Consider the following 19,892-nt stretch of genomic DNA (forward strand, 5'->3'; position numbering starts at 1 on the left):
TACTTGTTGTTTAGTGTGATTTATCAGCATATGTTTCCCTTGAAGCTACAGTTAAAGATTAAAGTGTGTTTAGCTCTAGGGTTTCTGTTTAAAACCCACCATATTTGCTCACATGGTGATATATTGTAATATGGTTAATCTAATATTTTAATAAATTAAAATTATATTTAAAAATTATAATTTTACTATTACTGCTAGTTATGAGTTTCCTCTTCCTTTTAGTGTTTGACATATAGGTTTACTTATTTTTGTAAAGTTCCAAACAAAACTAACTGTATGGAAAATGTGTAAAAATGCATGTTGTCATTATCTAACACAAAGAATTTATGGATCATGTTTATGTAGATCGTTGGATTAAACAGCAAGTGAAAAATGTGTACCTTATTTTAACTTGAATTACCTGTTTGTTTGAACATGTGGCCCCATGTAGAGATAACTTACTTCAGACAAACGGACATATCATGGCTGCCAGCCCATTCTCCCTGCTGTACATTTATATGGTTGTAATTTACTTGAAAAAAGCAACAATTTTGTTTTGTTTCAGTTGGGATGAGAGCAGCTCCATCAGCAGTGGGCTCAGTGAGGGTGACGGTGATGGCTCGGAGAACCTCAGTTCCGAAGAGTTCAATGCCAGCTCATCCCTTAACTCCCTCCCAAGCACACCCCTGGGATCTAGACGCAACTCTTCTGTCATGGTGAGCTGAAATACTGTACCCTGCAGCCATCTGTACAATACAGCGTGTGGCAGAGTTTCTCTTTCCTTTGTCTTGTTTGTTTGTATAACAGTGAAAACATTACAGCTAAGGCCTTTCCTTGGAGCATTTTTGGTGTTTCACTCTTTGATTTATTTTGCTCTGTGTGTTAAATGGAAGTGCTGTGTTTTGACAAAGGCCACAAGAAGACACCAGCTCTCACCTCTGTCCTTACAATGACATTAAAGAGATAAACAAACAGTCCAGGTGCATTAAATCTTAGCTATATTTACTGTTTTATGTTCCAAAAAGTACACATAAACGTCCAGTAGTTCCACTGAGCAGTAAAGCCTGTCTTCACTTAAAAATGTGCATTGCTTTTTGTTATCTAACCTTCACCTTCACTAGCCAGAATTATGTCTGTGCACAATAACAAGACTGTCTGACTGACCTCAAATTTTTAACACACATTAGCATGATTGTCTCACAGTTTCTCACATGGTAAAACTGTGAATGCACTTTTCATTGAAGTAGGAAACGTTTGAAATGGGAAGTATTTTCATTGTCATAGATTAAGCAGCTGATTGCAATTTCTATGGTTGATAAACGTATATCTGATATAAATTTTTGTTCTAAGCAGAGTATGGCTTAAAACACGTCAGTAAAGTGTCTTAAAATATCTGAAAATGGCTCTTAGCTTTCTAACAGGTAAACATATTTACCTTTTTCTTACTATGTGTCGTTTTTACTTACTTCTTACTTACTTGCAGAATGCTAGCTGGAAAGAAATAGTTAGTGTTACTCAGTGAGCCATCTGTCACTCTAGACGCAGCATGCACAGTGTTGTCTGCAGTGCTACCCCCTCAATGCACCACAGAATAGTTTTTTTTATAATCTAGCTTTTAATGACCACTGCAGTGTGACAAAAATGTATGGCTCTTTTTCTATATTGTCCTGTTTTATCTCTGAAAGTGTTAAAGCCATTTTGTTTTCTTATTTGTTTTTCTTCCTTTGTCTTCCTCTGTGGTTGTCTTTAGTCCGCGTGGCGCATGTCAGTCTAACTCTAATTCTCTCCTACTGGAATGCAGTTTAGATGGAAAGATTACAGACAACATTCAACTCCATAGATAACGCATACCATGTTTGATGGTTACCCACACTGTGCCTTTCCCCTTTCCTCTGCAGCTCCGCACTGATGCAGAGAAGCGCTCCCTGGTGGAAAGTGGACTCTCTTGGTACAGCGAAGATGGCAAAACTAGCCACAAGCTTGATAGCTGCAGCTATGACACAGGGAGTCTGAAGACAGAGGCCCCAAGCAAGTGGAGAAAGAAGCCTCCGATATTTAGTGAGGATTCAGGAGGTAGAGGGGAATTTAAGAAGCCTCAAAGCTTGGGTCAACCAGGGAGTTTCAAGAAGGGCCGTAACCCGCCTGTGGGTGTGACCTCTCCCATCACCCATACCTCTCAGAGCATGCTCAAAGTCGCAGGTAAGCTGTTCTCACTTTTTATCTGTATGTCTTCTCTTAGTTTGTATTTTCCTTTGCTATTCATCTTATTTAGGAATTTGGTGTTTCACTTCCAACTAAGAAATCATTGTCATCAATAATCTCTTGTATGATGAATCCAAATGTAAAACAGTGTGTTTATAGAGCAGCCAAGCCAGATATCTGCTTGGTGTCAAGATGACTACAGAGGTGTACCCCTTAGAGTTAGCCAAAATTTGATTTGTAGCATAGCACGGTATACTGAGTGAAGAAATGCACCATGAAATCCATTTCTTTGGGGGGAGAAATCTGTTTAATGGCCAAAGCCATATTTCTTCTGTTATCTCAAAGGAAAGGTTGATACTGTACATGCCTGCAGTCTGCAGAGACGCCATCTGCCATGTGAAGCAATACAATTTACTCCATTATTAAATAATAGTCAAGAAATTGAGTTCCAACATTTCTAAGCCTTTAATTTAAAATTGCTGATCTCAATTTCAAATAGAAAACATGTAATTAAAACTAGTTGTGATTATATTTATTTTGAGTGCAGTTAAAATTTATTTTAAAAAATGTCCGTTCTAGATTTACAGAATGGCTTAAAGGTCAGATAACTAGATAATGATGTAATTTATAACCTTGACCCCAAATAAAAATTTATTTTTTTACCCTTTTATCTTTTGAAAGTATCGTTCAGTCTTCATATATCTGCCACATACTCTGTGTGTAATAATTTCATAATACATAAAGTTCTGAGTTTGAATGATTTTATCACTTGGATATGTTTCAGATTATGGTAAATAAAAGTTTAATTTTGCATGAGACTCTTAAATCAGAGTCTGTTGGAGAGGTACACATCAAGGGCGCTTAAAAGCTTTTTAAATAAATACAGATGTTTCTTGATTTTATATTTAATCTTAGCTGTAATGGCTGGAATGACTACATTTCGCTATATGTGTAGTTGAACAGAAACATTTTTTTATACATTTTAGTTGAGTTCTCATTTTGTTTGCCCGGGTCGACTGGGTTTACTGACCTATCAACCTATCACCTAACATTTTCATTCATCTGTTTCTAAATAGCTTACTCTCTTTAGGGCAACTATAAGGAAAACTGCGTACCCACACATTCTAGTTTCTCCTTCTAACCACTGAAATACATCTAATTCTGACTAAAATGGCTGTAATGTTATGTCTAACTTTCGTCATGCAGCTCCTAAATGTGAGAAGCCACTGGACAAATCCAAGATGTCCATTAAAACAGCTGGTCTACAACGTTCTCGTTCTGATGCTGGTAGGGATCATCATGGGGAGCACCGCAAGCCTCCTTCAGGTTTAGTTAAACCAACTGCTGGGGCGTCCTTTGGGTACAAGAAACCAACAGCCACAGGTACTGCCACTGTTCTGACAGCAGGGGGCGCCACCATCTCAAGTGGCTCTGCTACTGTGGGGAAAATCCCTAAGTCGTCTGGCATCCCTGTGAAGCCAGTGGGAGGAGGGACACCCTCTGGTAGAAAGAACAGTTTTGACGCCAGCAGTGAACAAGGATTCCTGGGCCCAAATGTCAGAAATAGTATTCAGTACCGGAGTCTGCCTCGACCAGCCAAATCAAGCACATTCAGTGTGATTGGCCGGCCTACAGCTCGGCCTGTCAGCGGTACCATTGACCCCAGTCTGTTGAGTTTGAAACCTGTGCCCATCGCCTCCGCAGGTCCGAGGGTTAAAGAGTCTAGTGGCGGCAGCAGTAAATTGGCTAATCGAACCAGCACAGGCCCAGTGAACCAGACAGACAGGGAGAAGGAGAAGGAGAGAGCCAAGGCCAAGGCTGTGAGTGCTGACATAGACTGTGGTTCTTTAAAAGGAGAGGACAATCATTCTGAATCCACAGGAGAGTCTACTGTGAAATTGCACGGCCTGAGACGGACCAGCAGCAGCAAATATCCCGAACTATCATCACCCACCACACCAAGGTGTCTCTTTAAATACTGCTCTAAAGAGTCATTTCACCTGAATTACAAAAAACATTATATTTTCTTACTGACCTCTTGTAATATCTAGCCATGTGGATAGGTTCTGGTTTTACTCTATATGCCTGAGATATCTGCTAAAACCCATTACTATGGATTGGAACAAAATTTTACTTGTGGCGCCTGCAGGATTTTAAAATGCCATGTTAAAAATTCAACAGCTATATCTTGTTCCAGAAACAGTGTCCCAGTTACTCTAAGTAATCCACAGAGCTCACTGTCAACAGTTTTTCCTGGAACTAATTTCTATTAAAGACATGGTCCAGAATAATGGGAACATTGTTTTGGATTTATGCTTGTGCTGACTTTTAGATGCAGAAATCTTAGAAGACAGATATTTCTAAATCATGCTGAATTGAACCACAACTATTTGCCTGGTTAAGCAGTGTGTGCTTAGAAGTAAGACAAATGTAAAATGTGTTTTCTGTTATTTTGGTGAAAGACTTAAACATACAACACATACATGCATGGCTCCAATCATGCCTTTGTTTTGAATATCATTACTCAGGACTTCATCATAGTTTGGTTTTATTGAAATCTTGCTTCTCTTTTCTGATTCCTAGAATGCTCAACACTAAGTCTCTGGGCCGTCCACCCAGCCTGGCTCACCTGGATCAGGTCAATTCCAACAGTCTTGATTCCTGTGTGACCATCCAGGACCTCCCACCCAAAGTCCCCCCATACTCCAAGCTTCAGGACTTGGCCGGTTCCCACACAGCTGCCCGCCTCACCCCTAGCCCCGCTCCTGTCCTCCACATCGATTCTCCCAGCTCCTACACCAGTGAAAGCTTAAGTCTGAGTGGATCACCTCTTCTGTACCCCAAATTATCTGGTTTGCACCGCAGCCTAGAGTCCCTGCCACTGCAGATGAGTGTACCACTCAGCGCAAGGTTTGTCACAACTGAAACTCGTGACAAGGAGGAGAGGGGTACAGGAACCTGGGGAGCTGGGAGCAGAACATCCCTCAACCTCTCGGATAGGTATGTCCCTGTCTAATGTCCATTGTTTAAAAACATGCACTTGGGACAAAATTAGTATGAGTGAATATTGTTGCTTTTGAGAATGAAAATGACTGTGGGAGCCTTATTTTTTGTTATCTAAGTGACACTGATCATATGAGGTGACATCACGAACAAGCTACAGTATCTCTTTATTATAAAAAAGAGCAATCACTTTTATTTCATTTTGTTTATTTTGGTATAATCATGTGAACAAAGGTGTATTCAAATAAAATAAGTAATTTAGGTAACTCTTTCACAACTACTTATTTATAGTCTTATAAATATTCATAGAAGTAGCCACATTTGTCCAAGTAGCAAATGGTGTCTATAACATATTTTGAAGTGTTGTTCGACATTGGTCTATAGGTGTCTTGGCAGCCAAAACAATATCCATCCATATTTTATCTCTTTTTCTGGGAACAGAAAATATGAACTGTCATTTGGACAATGAAGGCATGGTTCCATCTGACAGTCTCTGGAGATGGATTAATTCCTGTCAAAAGAATGTACTTTTAGGCAATCCCACACCATGTGTATGAAAGTGCCTAGTGTTCCATATGGGCTTCTTATACAAAGTGCGATACTCCACTGTTATGCAGATCCTAATGACTAAAGTAAAGGAATAAGGTAGTCAGTGCTTGTGTTTGTGGGCTTTTTATATGAATCATTCATATTTACAATATTAACATATTTTTTTCTTCTTCTTCTTCTTCTTCACAGTTTACAAACAGACCGGAATACCCTGCCAAAAAAAGGCTTAGAGTACGTCACAACTGTTATTGTCCAAGTGTCTCGTTTATTAACCTCATACAGTTATATCTTCATTGTTTGATGTTAAAACTACCGTTTTATTTATTTTTCCCCTCTACTAGACGCTATGGCTCAAGCCTGTCAGAGAGTGAAGGAAGCAAACCAGGAAGGCGCCACTCCCACACCATACTCAGCATGACAGAGAGCGAAAGTCCCCCTCAGCTGCCTTCTCCCACCCGTGCGCCCCACCCCTCCTCCTGCAAAGCTCCTCTCACCAACGTGGGTCAGTCTGCTTGTGACTGCCAAGTTCTTAAACCACTTACTGTTTTCAGCTGTGAAACTAATGACACTTGAGATCTTTGACAGTCTGTGACAAAGTCATCCATGTTCTCGTTGATTATAACTTTTAAAATGCTGAGGAAGGACAATCTAGTTTTTTAATTTTTACAATTAAGAAATGTTGACAATAGATTCTGCCATATCTCTGAGTGGCAGCCAGTTAGTGTCAGATCAGTCTGAATGATATGATTATGATCATTCCACATCTACACCAGTTTAGACTTATGTTTAAGTCTGAATTAAGCAAGAGATGGAGCCAATAGGAGGTCAGGTCAGGCTATATTTATCTCTTTGACTCGAACCATAGTGTTGCTTTACACTGAGTCATCAGAATCAGAGTGCTATACCTAGGTGTAGGCCTACTCTGTGTGTGTCTTTTTTCTACAACACTGCGTCCTACAGTTTTATCTGTATCACTCACTATTTTCCATATGTCTTTGTTTTGTGAAAGTTGCCCCAATATCCAGTGGTAGCCCAAGGATATCTCGCTCCAACAGCACAGGGCCCCCTAGTGACTCAGCCTGCGATCTCTATGGATCCTCCACTCTGGGCAGCAGCATGTCCCTGGCTGACCGGCCTAAAAGCATGATGCGGTCCGGGTCATTCCGTGAACCAGGGGACGATGGTGAGCCTTTTCATTTGGACTTCCTGCAGGCAGGCTTCCTGACAACTGGCTTCAAGTGAAACAGAGCTGTCTAATACTGCAGGCAGTCTGTTTAAAATGAATAGAATTTGTTTTCATGAATGAGGAAAGTGGCAATGAGTCTTGGTGCCTGCGTTTTAGACTATAACTAAAAAGAGCTATCTGTGATTTAAATGTCAACAACACTGGGTTTGTAATGAACATTGGTTCAATGGAAACTTGGTTTGGAAATATGAAAGATACTTCCATATACATAGACTCCTGTTCATTCTAGTTCTTTCAGTGATTTCAGGAAAACTGATTATAAAAGATTTAAGCACACAGAAGCATCAAGACAACTTATCCTAATAATATGGTGATTTATTATTATCTTTATACATATAATAAACCAAGAGAGATGATAAATTTAAGGAATAGCTTTCCCACAAATGATTTAGGCTAGCAAATGACAAATGGATGTGGCACTAGAACAGTAGAAGATATCCCAGCATGACTTATTACTGTTATTGTAAATATTAAGGATATCATCTATCAACCAAAAAGGAAACCACCAATATTAATATACATAATAATATGAATATGAAATTCTACTATTTATATTAGAGATTCTGAGGTTTTCTGACATCCCACTTGGAGGAACCTTAGATTTGACTTGTTTTAGGCCTGAAACTCAGGAATACTTTGAAGAAGGATCATTGGAAAAAGAGGTTCTGGCAAATGAGTTAACTGAGAAGATTGATGCCCCTCTTAGTGCTGTCTGTTATTTATGTAATGTTTTTAAATTTTTCAAGCAGCAACCACATTTCAGCATCTCTAATGATGACTAATAAACATGTTACATCTTGGCTACACCTTCAAATGTCTGAAAGAGTACAACATTTCAGTCACTGACTGGCTCTTCATCAGGTGCAGAGACATTGTTATTATTACATTATTTACTTTTTTGGACTTGAAACTGGATAAGTACTTTGTGCAGGGATTGTGCCTGGTCAAGAGTCAAAAGTCCAGCACATAACCCTCATGAAAAGGGAAATTGGTACATTATCGAAACAAGATATAATATGTAATATTAATTTGTTTGACTTTGACAAACATTAGCCTGCTCTAGGTTTTATGTAACTCTCCACTATGCAGTAAATTAGCAAGTGTTTTTCCAAAATGTCAAATGTCTCATAAGTGTTCTAATGCTTCAACAAAGTCAAAACATCAAAGTCATAATACTTTTTGTGAATTTTCTGAAGATGTGTCTAGAAGTCACTGTATACAGTATGTTCTTAATGGCCTGGCTGGGTTTAAAGTGTTCCACTGTCTTTAGAGCTATCGGTACTAAAAACATAATTTTCTTGTTATGCAATGCATCTACCTGTAATTATCTTTGGTGACAGCAGAAACTATAAGCAAGGATTTTTTGACTGGCATTTTTTTACACATTTGGTTGGCCTAGTAACCATATAGGATTACAGCTTTTTTTAATAATAAATAAAATCTCTCTCTCTCTTTTTTTTATGCAGTTCATGGCTCTGTGCTGTCTTTGGCATCCAATGCGTCATCCAATTATTCTTCGGTAAGTTTATAATGATGAATGAAATAATAATACAGCCATTTACTCTACATACTGTTACATAAGAAAGGTTACTCTTACTAAAATGAATGCCTTTACTTTATTTAACAGCAAAATATTGAATATTAAAAATATTTCTCCAATTACGATTATTGTGATGCGATTTAAAAATTTGATTAATATAACCCCTCTCCAGCTCTTAATGCATGCAACTGGTATTTCATGCCTATTTCAAAAATTTGTATTTTACTGTTGTCGTCACTAGAAAACTTAAAAATATCCCTTTTACTTTAGTTAAGTAGTTTTCATAATTGCCCCTAAACTTAATTCCCCACCCTATTTGTTTTCACCATGCCGTCTTAAGAATGAGGAGAGGATACAAGGAGAGGTAAGGCCAATTTGCCATATCTCTTCAACTGACATTGTGTTTTGTTTTCCATTTCCTGTTAAATCATATCAACTCATCAATGAGTGACTTCAGATCTTTATCTCAAGACCCCAGAACTCAGTTCATTTTGGTTCATCTCTAATATTATTCACTCTTAGCACCACATTCTTTCTCATTTGCCTCATAAAATTCTCAACGCATGAGAAAAGTGATTAAAAAAAAACAACTGTTACACCATGATTATAACATTTCCTATTTGTCTCAAATGTACTTAACCTGTTTGTGAGTCCTTCCAGTTTCTGTCATCAAGTAATATCTTTCAAATTAGTTTTTCTTTTGTTTACATTCTTCTTGTAGTAACCTCAGTGAAACAACACATCTAACTTATTCAGTTGTTGCATTATGATCATCAAAATTAACATATCAAGCACACCTTAGTCCAAGGTTCTTATTAGTATAATGTTTATACTGTTCTGACTCACTGTACAATTTGTCTACAGCAAATCCGCAAATTGAGGCGAGAGCTGGAGTCCTCTCAGGAAAAGGTTGCCAACTTGACTATGCAGCTTTCTGCCAATGTATGTATGATGTTTATATGATTCCCTATTGGTCTCTTTTTAAAAGCTAACTTGTCAGTGAGTTGGATGAATTTTTGAGTTTTTTTAGAATACGGTCATTTCAGGATGTAAACACCTCTTAATTGATGGAGCCTTAATAACACTGTCAACTGAAAACAGAGACCCCATTAAACAAAGGGTATTTAGTATCTATCCTGCATTAAACAGGTTTAAGCCCTTGCTTACCTAAGAGAATAAGGATCACATTAGTTCTGTCTACATGATATTGCGTAAATCTTGCTTTTACCCTATATATTCATGGCTAACAGCAAGCAGTTACAAAATAGTCTGACCACGTTACCTAATCCTTGTGTGTCATGACAGATGTGTCATATTGCCAGTACTTTTGCTGCTGCTCACATATGTCAATTTCTTCTAAAAGCCTTCAGCCCTTTTCTTGATGGACACCTATTCAAACGTAATGCTTAATTCTCACTTTTAACTCTGTTTCACCAGCTTTACCTAATAAATCTCCATCTTCTGTCTCTTCTGATTGTCTCACTGTGCAGCTTGTGATGCTTGAGCCTGGCATATTTGATAATGTTGCATTTAAACTACACACCGCATAATAACACATTCTAATGTAAAAGAATGAACATGAACTACTGTCTCCTATTCAGCGTTTACTTACTGGATTTCCTAAGTCAGCTACTACTTCGGGTGCTTTGAACATAATAAGTGACTGTAAGAAGTCTACATATGTTTTGTTTATGTCTTTAAAAGAAGTCTTTTCCCACCCCTAATGCTACTGTGCCCTCTCTTTTACACTCTTGACTTTATTGACTGCTGGACTTGCTGCTGCCCCTGCCTGCCTTCCACTGACCTGCTCCACTGGATGTTGGGTGTAGCAGCTAGGCCAGGTTTGTTTGTTGCCTCCAGAGACTCTGTCCCTTCCGCATGATTGTGGGCATCAAGCTGACGAGTTGCTGTCTCATCTCTGTTGGGCTTGTGGTGTGGCACAGACAACCTGAACCTCTAGGTTAAATTATGCTGACAAGGACTGCAATTACTCTATATTAATACTTTAATGTATATATTCATTACTTATGAATCATTGATGATTTAATTTAATTGAAAATGGGATTTATTTTAATATTTTTTTATCTTTTTTACATCTTCATTAGCATATATATATATTTAAGTTCTTGTTTAGTTTTGTCCTAATTACTTAACAAACTGTGTAGGGGCGTGTCATCCATGGATTTTAGAAGCTTTGTACCAGCAGCAGTGGTGTGAGACACCCTAGCCTAAAGGTCGACTGTGCTTCATAAGGTTTACGAGGTTTATCTCCTAGTGCCACACCGCTTCCCTCCGTCACCAACATTTCTGTAACATCCTCTTTCATCTGTGACATCATCTACAGCTGTCCACAACTCCATTCCTTCCTATTTCTCCCAGCAGATGGAGAAAGCCATTTGCTTTATTTGTTGTGAGCGTTTCAGACTGCAGAGTGATTCGATTCAGCTGGTGACTCATACCTGTCTGCTGTCTCAACACCCCATTCACTCACTCTCTTTCTCTGTCTCTTTCTGCCATGTTGTCTATTCTTAAAGGCTAATCTGGTAGCAGCATTTGAGCAGAGTTTGGCACTAATGACGGCACGCCTGCAGACCCTGTCGGTCTCCTCAGAGCAAAAGGTATCTATCACAGTTATATCACATTTGTGATGAATGCTATACGACCTGTGAGATCTGTTTTCATTTATTAATAGAATGAGTGATAAATGTCCAAAAGCCTAACAACAACAACAATAAACAGACCTGTATAGACCAACTGAAAGGCAAAGTTAAATATTATTTTATGTAGTTGTTTTACAGTACTGTAGTGCACTGTACAAATACAAGAAAATAGATCATTAGTTTCTGTTGATTATAGCACATATTGATTATTCTTTCCTCAGGACTCCGAGCTCACGGAGCTGAAGGACACCATTGAAATTCTGAAGACTAAAAATACAGAGGCCCAGGAAATCATTCAGGGGGCACTCAGTAATCCAGACATCACACCTAAAGGTAGACAATGTGCTGGGCATGTACAGTATGGTTAAGACTCCCTTCCTTTGCAATATACAGTTATCTTCTTATCTTTGGTCTTGGCATTTAGAACTGTTGATCAATCGCCAGAACTCCTCAGAAAGTATCTCCAGTCTCACCAGCACCACTAGCCACTCAAGTATGGGTAGCCTCAAGGAGCAGGAGGCCAAGAAGAAGAAAAAGAAGAGCTGGGTAAGGACGCACAAGCTGGGGGTCACATTGTTCAGTTTACGCAGTATGTTATATAGGTCAATTAAGTCTGTGCGTGATTAGACCCACACAGACACTACCCAGAACAAAATACAAGAATTATTTTTGCAGTAGCCTGTGAATCTTTAGATCGATGTAACATGAGTTGAAAGTCAACAAAAGCTTTGAATTAAATAATTGAGCTTGTAAAGTTGTTGGACTTTGATTAAATGCAATAGTCTTGTCTTGATTAGCACTTATCTCAACAGATCAACTTACATTATTTTTAATATATTTAATATGTTATTATATAATATACTGTTTGTATTTTAGTCAATGAGTCAACCTCTCTCCTAGTTTATGGCCTGCATGTGTTTGTGTTTGTGTGTGTGTACAGTATGTTCTCCTCCTGTGTTTTTCCAAATCTGTTATTAAGAATGGCTCTGGTCTCTCCCTCATGCTGCACTGCTTTTTATTTTAGGTCTTTGAGGTGAGTGATGTCACTATAGTAAATTAAGGCAGAAGCCCTAAACCCCCTCCCTTTCTCCAGACTAGTCCTAACCATACTAGGGAAGTGTTTGGAAACCTTCTGTCATCTATGTGTTTTTAAACTTGATTCACCAAATCACATTACCATGATTTAATGAAATTGTAAAATTAAATGGAAATGGTTCAGTGAAAATGCATGTCACCATTCACTGTGGTGGTTTGAGTTTAAAAGAACACAAAACATTGCTTTACTCATCAGTGCATTTCACACATATTTCTCATTTTAGGTTTAATCTGATATGTATCTAATTTCTTCTCTGAACAGTTACGCAGCTCCTTCAACAAAGCCTTCAGTAAGAAGGGCTCTAAGCCGTCAGGGCCATATGCTGACATTGAGGAGATTTCCACCCCGGAGTCCTCTGCACCTTCCTCCCCCAAAGTCCACCATGATGAGGATATCCCTCCAGTGTCAGTTAAATCTTTAACCTCTGCTTCCTCATCCGGGTAAACCTTTCCCTAGAATGAGCTTTTAAACTGACAGTATAGTAAATGAACACAGTATTTATAATTATACTATATTTAATCATTCCGATGGCACTGTTGACGATAGATATGAAAACAGATTTTTACAAACCTCTATGCTCGTGTTTAATTTTCATATATATATATCATTAATATACATATATCATTGTCTTGTATGATTTTTTTTTTAGACTCTGTGAAGGAGGTGAGGTGGTGGATGACAAAGTTGTCTCAGAATTACGTACAGAGCTGTGGGAGAAGGAGCGGAAACTAACAGACATACGCCTGGAGGCTCTAAGCACTGCCCATCATCTGGAGCAGCTGCAGGAGGCCATGAACAACATGCAGGCATGTGATAGATTTTCCTTTAGGTTAAAAATTTGTCTGACAATGTTTAGAGATAATAAAGGACAATGTTACTTTACTGTTTTCATTTTAATAAACCACCATAATGTAAGGAAGTCATAGTGTTGGTTTCTGACTTGAAAAACATTTATATATCCGAGTACTACAGCAGCAGTATGGAGAAAGTGACACTAGAATTTCTAAACATTACTCTCTCTCTTGATTTTGTCTGTAGAGGACTGTGGAAAACCTGAAGACTGAGAATGACCAGCTGAAGACTGGTGGTCTGTCCCCCTGTCCATCTCCTGGACCCTCCAGCTCTGTCTCCCAGTCCTCAGGCCTCACCGCTTTAGGAAGTTTATCCCCTCGACAATCAATAGCCATGCACATGCCCAAAAGCTACAGCAGAGGGCTGAGTGAGGGGAGCAGTTCAGGTACAGTTAAATCCCATGAGAAGGCAGAGTAAGAATGGGTTTTATCAGTGTGGTGGACAACAAGGCATAGGACTTATACTATTGAGCACTGAAAGTACTACCTTGTTGTTCTGGTAAATTAGTGTCTATGTTATGTTATGTTATGTTATGTTATGTTATGTTATGTTATGTTATGTTATGTTATGTTATGTTATGTTATGTTATGTTATGTTATGTTATGTTATGTTATGTTATGTTATGTTATGTTATGTTATGTTATAACCTGATCTGTGAAGTAGAACTTTGTAAAGTCTGTTTCAACATGAGCAAGTCAGAACATTCAAATCTTTCAAACATTTAATAATGACAATGGACATTTCAAAGCGATGCTGCTTTACAGTTGCAAATGATAAATCAGTGGTACATCAGTTATAGATTAATCTAAACACTTTTATGGTTCTGGCACCACATGTAGCACTACAAACTTTAAAAACGATTTTGATTTTCAAAAGCCTCTTAAGGTGGAAAGGGGTTAAATAACTTAAAAGAAAAACTGTTGCTTACATCTTGATGCAACTTGTGTCACACATGCTAGAGTACATGATTTTTCTTTTTCTGTTTATATCCTCTCTTTTATGTATTCCCTGGCAGACGTCCACTCTGCAGATTCTCTTAGCCTTTCCTCACAGAGAGATGATCACCGTGTTAGGGTGGTGGTTTGTGTTGCAGATTTACATGTCTTCAAAGATGTAAGAATGTTTTTTTTTCCTTTATCTTTTATACACCTTCTTCAAAGCTTTAAAAATGGTGTAAATATTTGTATCCTCTATGGATTGCATTTTGTATCAGCAGGAGATTAAACAGCAAGATTTCTTTGTGGGCAAAGTCAGGGTGAATGGCAGGATGGACTGGACCATGCTGGATTCAGCTGTCAGTCAGGCATTCAAGGTGAGACACCTTCTTTTGACAATTTAGTACAGTGTGTTTGGGGACTCATTTGTCATGTTTGTGCCTGCTAAGATTCAGAAATGGTACATACCTGTACTTTCATGTTGAACTTCTGGTTTTATTAGAATGAAGAAACATAACAGCAGTAGTTAAATTCACAGAAAAAGTTTGAAAGGTCATTTTATAAAGATGCTAAGGTCCTTGCTAGTAGAGAATCACTGGTTCATTTTGTATTTTGTACAATAAAACCAAATGACTCATGAGCGGGATCTTATAACCCCCTTGTACAGATCATGTTTTTTTAATCATGAAGTCTTTCCTGTCCTTTATATTCCAGGTGTACATAGCCAAAGTTGACCCCACTTCCAGTCTAGGCCTGTCTACTGACTCCATCTATAGTTACAGTATGGGTCACATTAAGAGAGTGCTGGGTGGAGAAGCTCCTGAGACACAGCCCTCCCGCTGCATGTCCCGAGGCCCCAGTGGCATCACAGTCGCTCTGAAAGGTCTGTGAAGAAATGTTACATATAAAATAGAAAAATTAAAGATTTCATGATAGTAACAATGTTGAGACACTGGAAAGTCCTCCTCCTTCACAGCAGAGTTTCATGGAAACAATCAACCTTCCATTTCCAATGCCAAATAATATTTTGCTTGATACTTGTTGATTAGTTAATCAGATGTTTTCAATAAAAACAATTATTTATTTTTTTTTTAAATAAAATAACATTGTGTATCAGAAGCCATCAGTGGAGTACATTAGTGATTCTAAACCAGAGCTGTGATCACTGAGGAGAGTTTAGGCTCTGGTAGTCAACCACTCTCGTATCATAGCATGGAGGAATGCAAGAAGCGAAGTGCTAGGAGAGCTGGGAAAGTAGCGGCAGCCGAGACAGGACTCTCAGTAACACGATATCTGTGCAGCCAGGCCCAGCTGGTCGACCAACCTTCGTCTCAAACACGTGGGCCCCATAGATGTTTAGGCAGAACATTACACTTCTGCAGACTGGTGGGGGGCGCTTGATGCTAAGTTATTTTAAGAGCAAAATGTTGGAGCTCAGTGGTACTTATGAAGGACATGTGGGGGTGATATAAATCAATTTTCACAACATCTTCTTACCCCGTTTTTTTTTTTTTTTTGCCAGTTTGTAACATGTATTCTGTCTGGTATGGGTATTAACAGAAGTCTTAACAAGCACTTTAATCAAATTGCATTTTATAATTAATTCTAATTTGAGCTCGGTAGTTAGCAGGTCATGTTCTTAATAGTGTATTCTAGTACAGCACTCACTCTCACCTGTCTCTGTGTTCAGGTTTAAAGGAGAAGTGTGTGGACAGCCTTGTGTTTGAAACACTCATTCCCAAACCCATGATGCAACACTACATCAGTCTGCTTCTCAAACACCGTCGTCTCGTCTTATCTGGGCCAAGTGGGACGGGTAAGACCTACCTCGCCTCCAGGCTGGCTGAGTACCTGGTGGACCGCAGCGCCCGTGAAGTCACCAGTGGCATCGTAGTTACTTTCAACATGCACCGCCAGTCCTGCAAGGTGACAAACGGATTTCCCATGAGAATCTGTACTACACTGTTATTTTATCTGTCACATTATCACCTTCCCTTCATCTATTTACACGGACTCTCTCTCTCTTGCGCGCTCTCTCTCTCTCTCTCTCTCTCTCTCACCCCTCAGGATCTGCAACTTTATCTTTCAAACTTGGCCAATCAAATCGATCGAGAAACCAGCACATCAGAAATACCACTGGTAGTTATTCTGGATGATATTCATGGTCCTACTTCCATTAGTGAACTTGTCAATGGTGCTCTCACCTGCAAATATCACAAATGGTAAGCTCCACACAAACAAACCAATAATGGCTGCCAAAATGCTATATTTAATGTAAGCTAAACTGTGAAACATTGTTCTGCCTTTAGCCCTTACATTATTGGGACAAGCAATCAGCCAGTGAAGATGACGGCAAACCACGGTCTGCATCTCAGTTTCAGGTTGGTTATTTTGTCCTATTGTTTCATTTACAGTGAAATTGGATTTGAAGCTCGCCATGGAATAAACCAATACAATAGTCAATACAATAAAAGCATTTGTAAGAAAGACTAATGTATGAGTTCATGCCTTTATGTAGGATATGATGGTGCATGATTTGATGAAGTTTGATTTTGGTCAATGCTGTGATTATCATTCAGACTCAATGAGTACCATTATTACATTATCTGTTCAATATCTATTTTCCTACCGCTTGTACATCTGTAACTTTACATAAAAATAAACTCACTATTTCTTTACTTTTCCCACATTTTAACTTATTTAGGCAACATTTTCCTTTTATATCACCCTAGCAAAATAGGAAATATATGAAAAAGCTATAAATCTTTAGGCTAATTATGTCTATAACAACGAGTCTCACTGAATCAACATTGCTAATTCAATATTTGGACAACAAACTAGCCCATTGACGTACAGCCTGATCAGTCTGTATTGTGATATGTTTTTTTGCACATTCTATTCAATGTCTCAGGATGGTGACCTTCTCTAACAATGTTGAACCAGCCAATGGCTTCCTGGTGCGATATCTGCACAGGAAGCTGATGGAGTCAGAAGATGAAAGGAGCTTGACCAATGAGGACCTGATCAAGGTGTTAGACTGGGTGCCTAAACTTTGGTATCATCTGCACACTTTCTTGGAGAAGCACAGCACCTCTGATTTCCTCATAGGTATTGAACACTCCTATCTAGGCTTGGATGCCACACTGTACATTCACTTTAAATAAAGCAGACGTTGAGGTTACAAGCACTGGTAAGGACTGTAGAGCTGAAAGTGCTCATGCTTTCTTTGTGTGTCCTCACCGATCACTGTTTTTGTTCCATTGTCTCCCCAGGTCCCTGCTTTTTCCTGTCCTGTCCGGTCACAGTCGATGAGTTTCGATCATGGTTCATAGACCTTTGGAACCACTCTATTATTCCATACCTGCAAGAAGGGGCCAAGGATGGCATCAAGGTGAGAAAACCTTACATACAGAAAATTGTCTCTGTCTCCATCTGCTTTAGCAAATTCTATTTGGCTTCTCTTTCTCAGGGATTGTTGCACTTTATTTTACTACTGTGGTATGTTGTAACTCTTCAGGTCCATGGCCAGAAAGCTGTTTGGGAGGACCCAGTGGAGTGGGTGAGGGACACCCTGCCTTGGCCTTCTGCCCAGCAGGACCAAGCAAAATTGTTCCACCTACCTCCCCCCAGCATCGGCTCCAGCAGTCCTGGTCAGCCGTGCGAGGAGAGGCCTCATAAGGAGACTCCACCCAGTTCCATGGAGTCTGATCCTCTGGTGAGAGAAAGCACGAAGAATTGTTTTCAGAGTTGTCAGTATTGTATAAAGTTGAAATTAATTAGCATTTCTGATTTTTTGATTCTCTTCTTTGTTCTAGATGGCAATGCTTTTGAAACTGCAAGAGGCTGCCAATTACATTGAATCCCCAGATAAAGAAGACCCTAGCCTGCCTAAGCTTTGAACACAATATGTACACTACACCACTTAGCACTTCAAACTGTATTTTTTTTTTCCACTGTATGAACACAGTATACATTCAGGAACAAATGAACCCTCAGTCATTCCTGCAGCAGCAGGAGGTTAAAAGTGTAAACCAACTAATTCCAGATCATTTTAATACACAAGGTATTTTCAAAAACTGTATACAAGTATTGAATGAAAAGCTATATTCTGTTACTTAACTGTATATGTGGCTGGATGAAGTTCACTTCAGTCCAGATCCCTTTACAGTACCACCACATTAGTCCCAAGTACTGTTAGATCGGTGCTAATGGATGATTTTAAAACTCACCGTCTCAGCTCTTAGACTTCAGGTGATTTCTGCAACGGCACACACAGTCCTGTGTTGTGCTAGAGTGCATTATGGGATATGGCGTGTTTATCCACAGGAGCTATTCTCCTTTAAAGGTGACTCGTTTTGGGGAAAAAAAAAAAAAAAAGAGTATGACAGCATGGCAGAGGCTACTGTTTACTGCAAACTTTGTTAGTACATATCTACTGTATAAAGTCTTTGAAGTCCAAATCTTATACATATGCAATTCTGAACTTTACAACCCGAGCAGGTAAAATAAATAAAATGCCTTAAGAACAAACACGTCAATGTCACCTCTACTTCAGCAGAGATCACTGGTGCTTTCATCAATATCACCCCTGCAGTCCCAGGCAGTCAGAAACAAGTTATTTCTTTAACTTATTAACTAATTAACATTTTTATTATTACATCATCTTTATGTTTCAGAACAAAAACTACAAAACAGCAGGATACATTTTCATGTTTTCATGTTTTTGCACCTTCTTAATCATATTTATAATTTGGGAAATGAAACGTGCTGTCATACTCTTTTTCATGAAACAGAACACATTTACTAGTGATGTCAGTTCATCACGTTGTTGTATTTAGCAAGCAGTTAATTTTGGTTCAATAACGATGCCGCCGTCTATATCAGGTATGATATAGTTATTACACAGGGATCATATAACATAACAAACAACCTTTTAGGAAATGAAATGATCAACACTATGTGAATCCAGTGTGGATTTTTGTCTATACCATTTATCCAGGAAAGAATACATTTGTTTCAAGTCTTTCCCCACATATGAAAGAGTAGTTACTGTATATACTGTGTACATATAATCAGGCTACATCATAATTAATTTATCTACATTAGTTGGTGCAAATATTTAATATACTAAACCAAATACTGTAATTCAGTCATGCATATTGACTGTCAAGTTAGGGATTTAAGTTCAACTTTGAATGTATAGAAAACACTTTAAAAACAACCATAAAACTGTATCATTTTTCTAGTAGGTGCTTTTAAAGGAAGCCTTCTCTCTAAGCTTCACTGCAAAACACTTTTAAAGTTACCTATGCCCATTTCATTTGCAACAGTTTATGAAATCACAAGCAGAGTTAAGACTCAATCATTATTTAAGTAAACATGGTGCTCTTTAAGAATGTCCCAGTTTTAGTGTCAATTAACGGTCACATAGATGTTCAGGGTAGGTTAGCAAAGACAGTTGTGTCAGTTCTATTAAACACTTAAGAAATACGAAACAAATCTAGATGATGATTTCTGAGATTTTAGTAAGTTACGTTGATAAAGTGGTGATGATTCTATATTGAGACATTGTATGGTGTAGGCCTATGTTGATGTTGTATGGTGTTCACCTTTGAGAACAGTTAAGGTATATGAAACAGTAACAAACAGGTTAAATGTCTATGGAAAATATTTGTTCCAAAAAATAGTCAAGAGCAAAAGATTTAAGCTTTTTATATGGTATTGTACTTACTATAAAGCATATGAACAGGCATGTAATGATAAAATAATTAATCTGTTAATCCCAAAAAGTGTTATTGTTGAGGTGCTCGGATGAAACTTCATATGTACA

The 19,892-nt window shown here is 38.4% G+C and overlaps 1 protein-coding gene across 1 annotated transcript in view; it reads left to right on the forward strand.

The window, feature by feature from the left end:
• Positions 1–18,439, forward strand: part of LOC113155430 (neuron navigator 1-like) — a 37,814-nt gene extending 19,375 nt beyond the window's left edge. Inside the window, 27 exon segments of the mRNA XM_026350151.1 lie at positions 545–695; positions 1,878–2,178; positions 3,388–4,144; positions 4,765–5,181; positions 5,923–5,964; positions 6,075–6,235; positions 6,743–6,916; positions 8,446–8,498; positions 8,860–8,883; positions 9,384–9,461; positions 10,352–10,360; positions 11,054–11,137; positions 11,401–11,512; positions 11,604–11,725; positions 12,537–12,715; positions 12,925–13,081; positions 13,314–13,512; positions 14,143–14,240; positions 14,344–14,439; positions 14,777–14,945; positions 15,753–15,988; positions 16,130–16,284; positions 16,372–16,443; positions 16,974–17,170; positions 17,335–17,453; positions 17,580–17,777; positions 17,878–18,439. Coding sequence (XP_026205936.1) covers positions 545–695; positions 1,878–2,178; positions 3,388–4,144; positions 4,765–5,181; positions 5,923–5,964; positions 6,075–6,235; positions 6,743–6,916; positions 8,446–8,498; positions 8,860–8,883; positions 9,384–9,461; positions 10,352–10,360; positions 11,054–11,137; positions 11,401–11,512; positions 11,604–11,725; positions 12,537–12,715; positions 12,925–13,081; positions 13,314–13,512; positions 14,143–14,240; positions 14,344–14,439; positions 14,777–14,945; positions 15,753–15,988; positions 16,130–16,284; positions 16,372–16,443; positions 16,974–17,170; positions 17,335–17,453; positions 17,580–17,777; positions 17,878–17,961 — 4,444 coding nt within the window. The 3' untranslated portion in view covers positions 17,962–18,439.
• The last annotated feature ends 1,453 nt before the right edge of the window (positions 18,440–19,892 follow it).

This window comes from Anabas testudineus, chromosome 5 (genome assembly GCF_900324465.2).
Source record: "Anabas testudineus chromosome 5, fAnaTes1.2, whole genome shotgun sequence".
Taxonomy (NCBI): domain Eukaryota; kingdom Metazoa; phylum Chordata; class Actinopteri; order Anabantiformes; family Anabantidae; genus Anabas; species Anabas testudineus.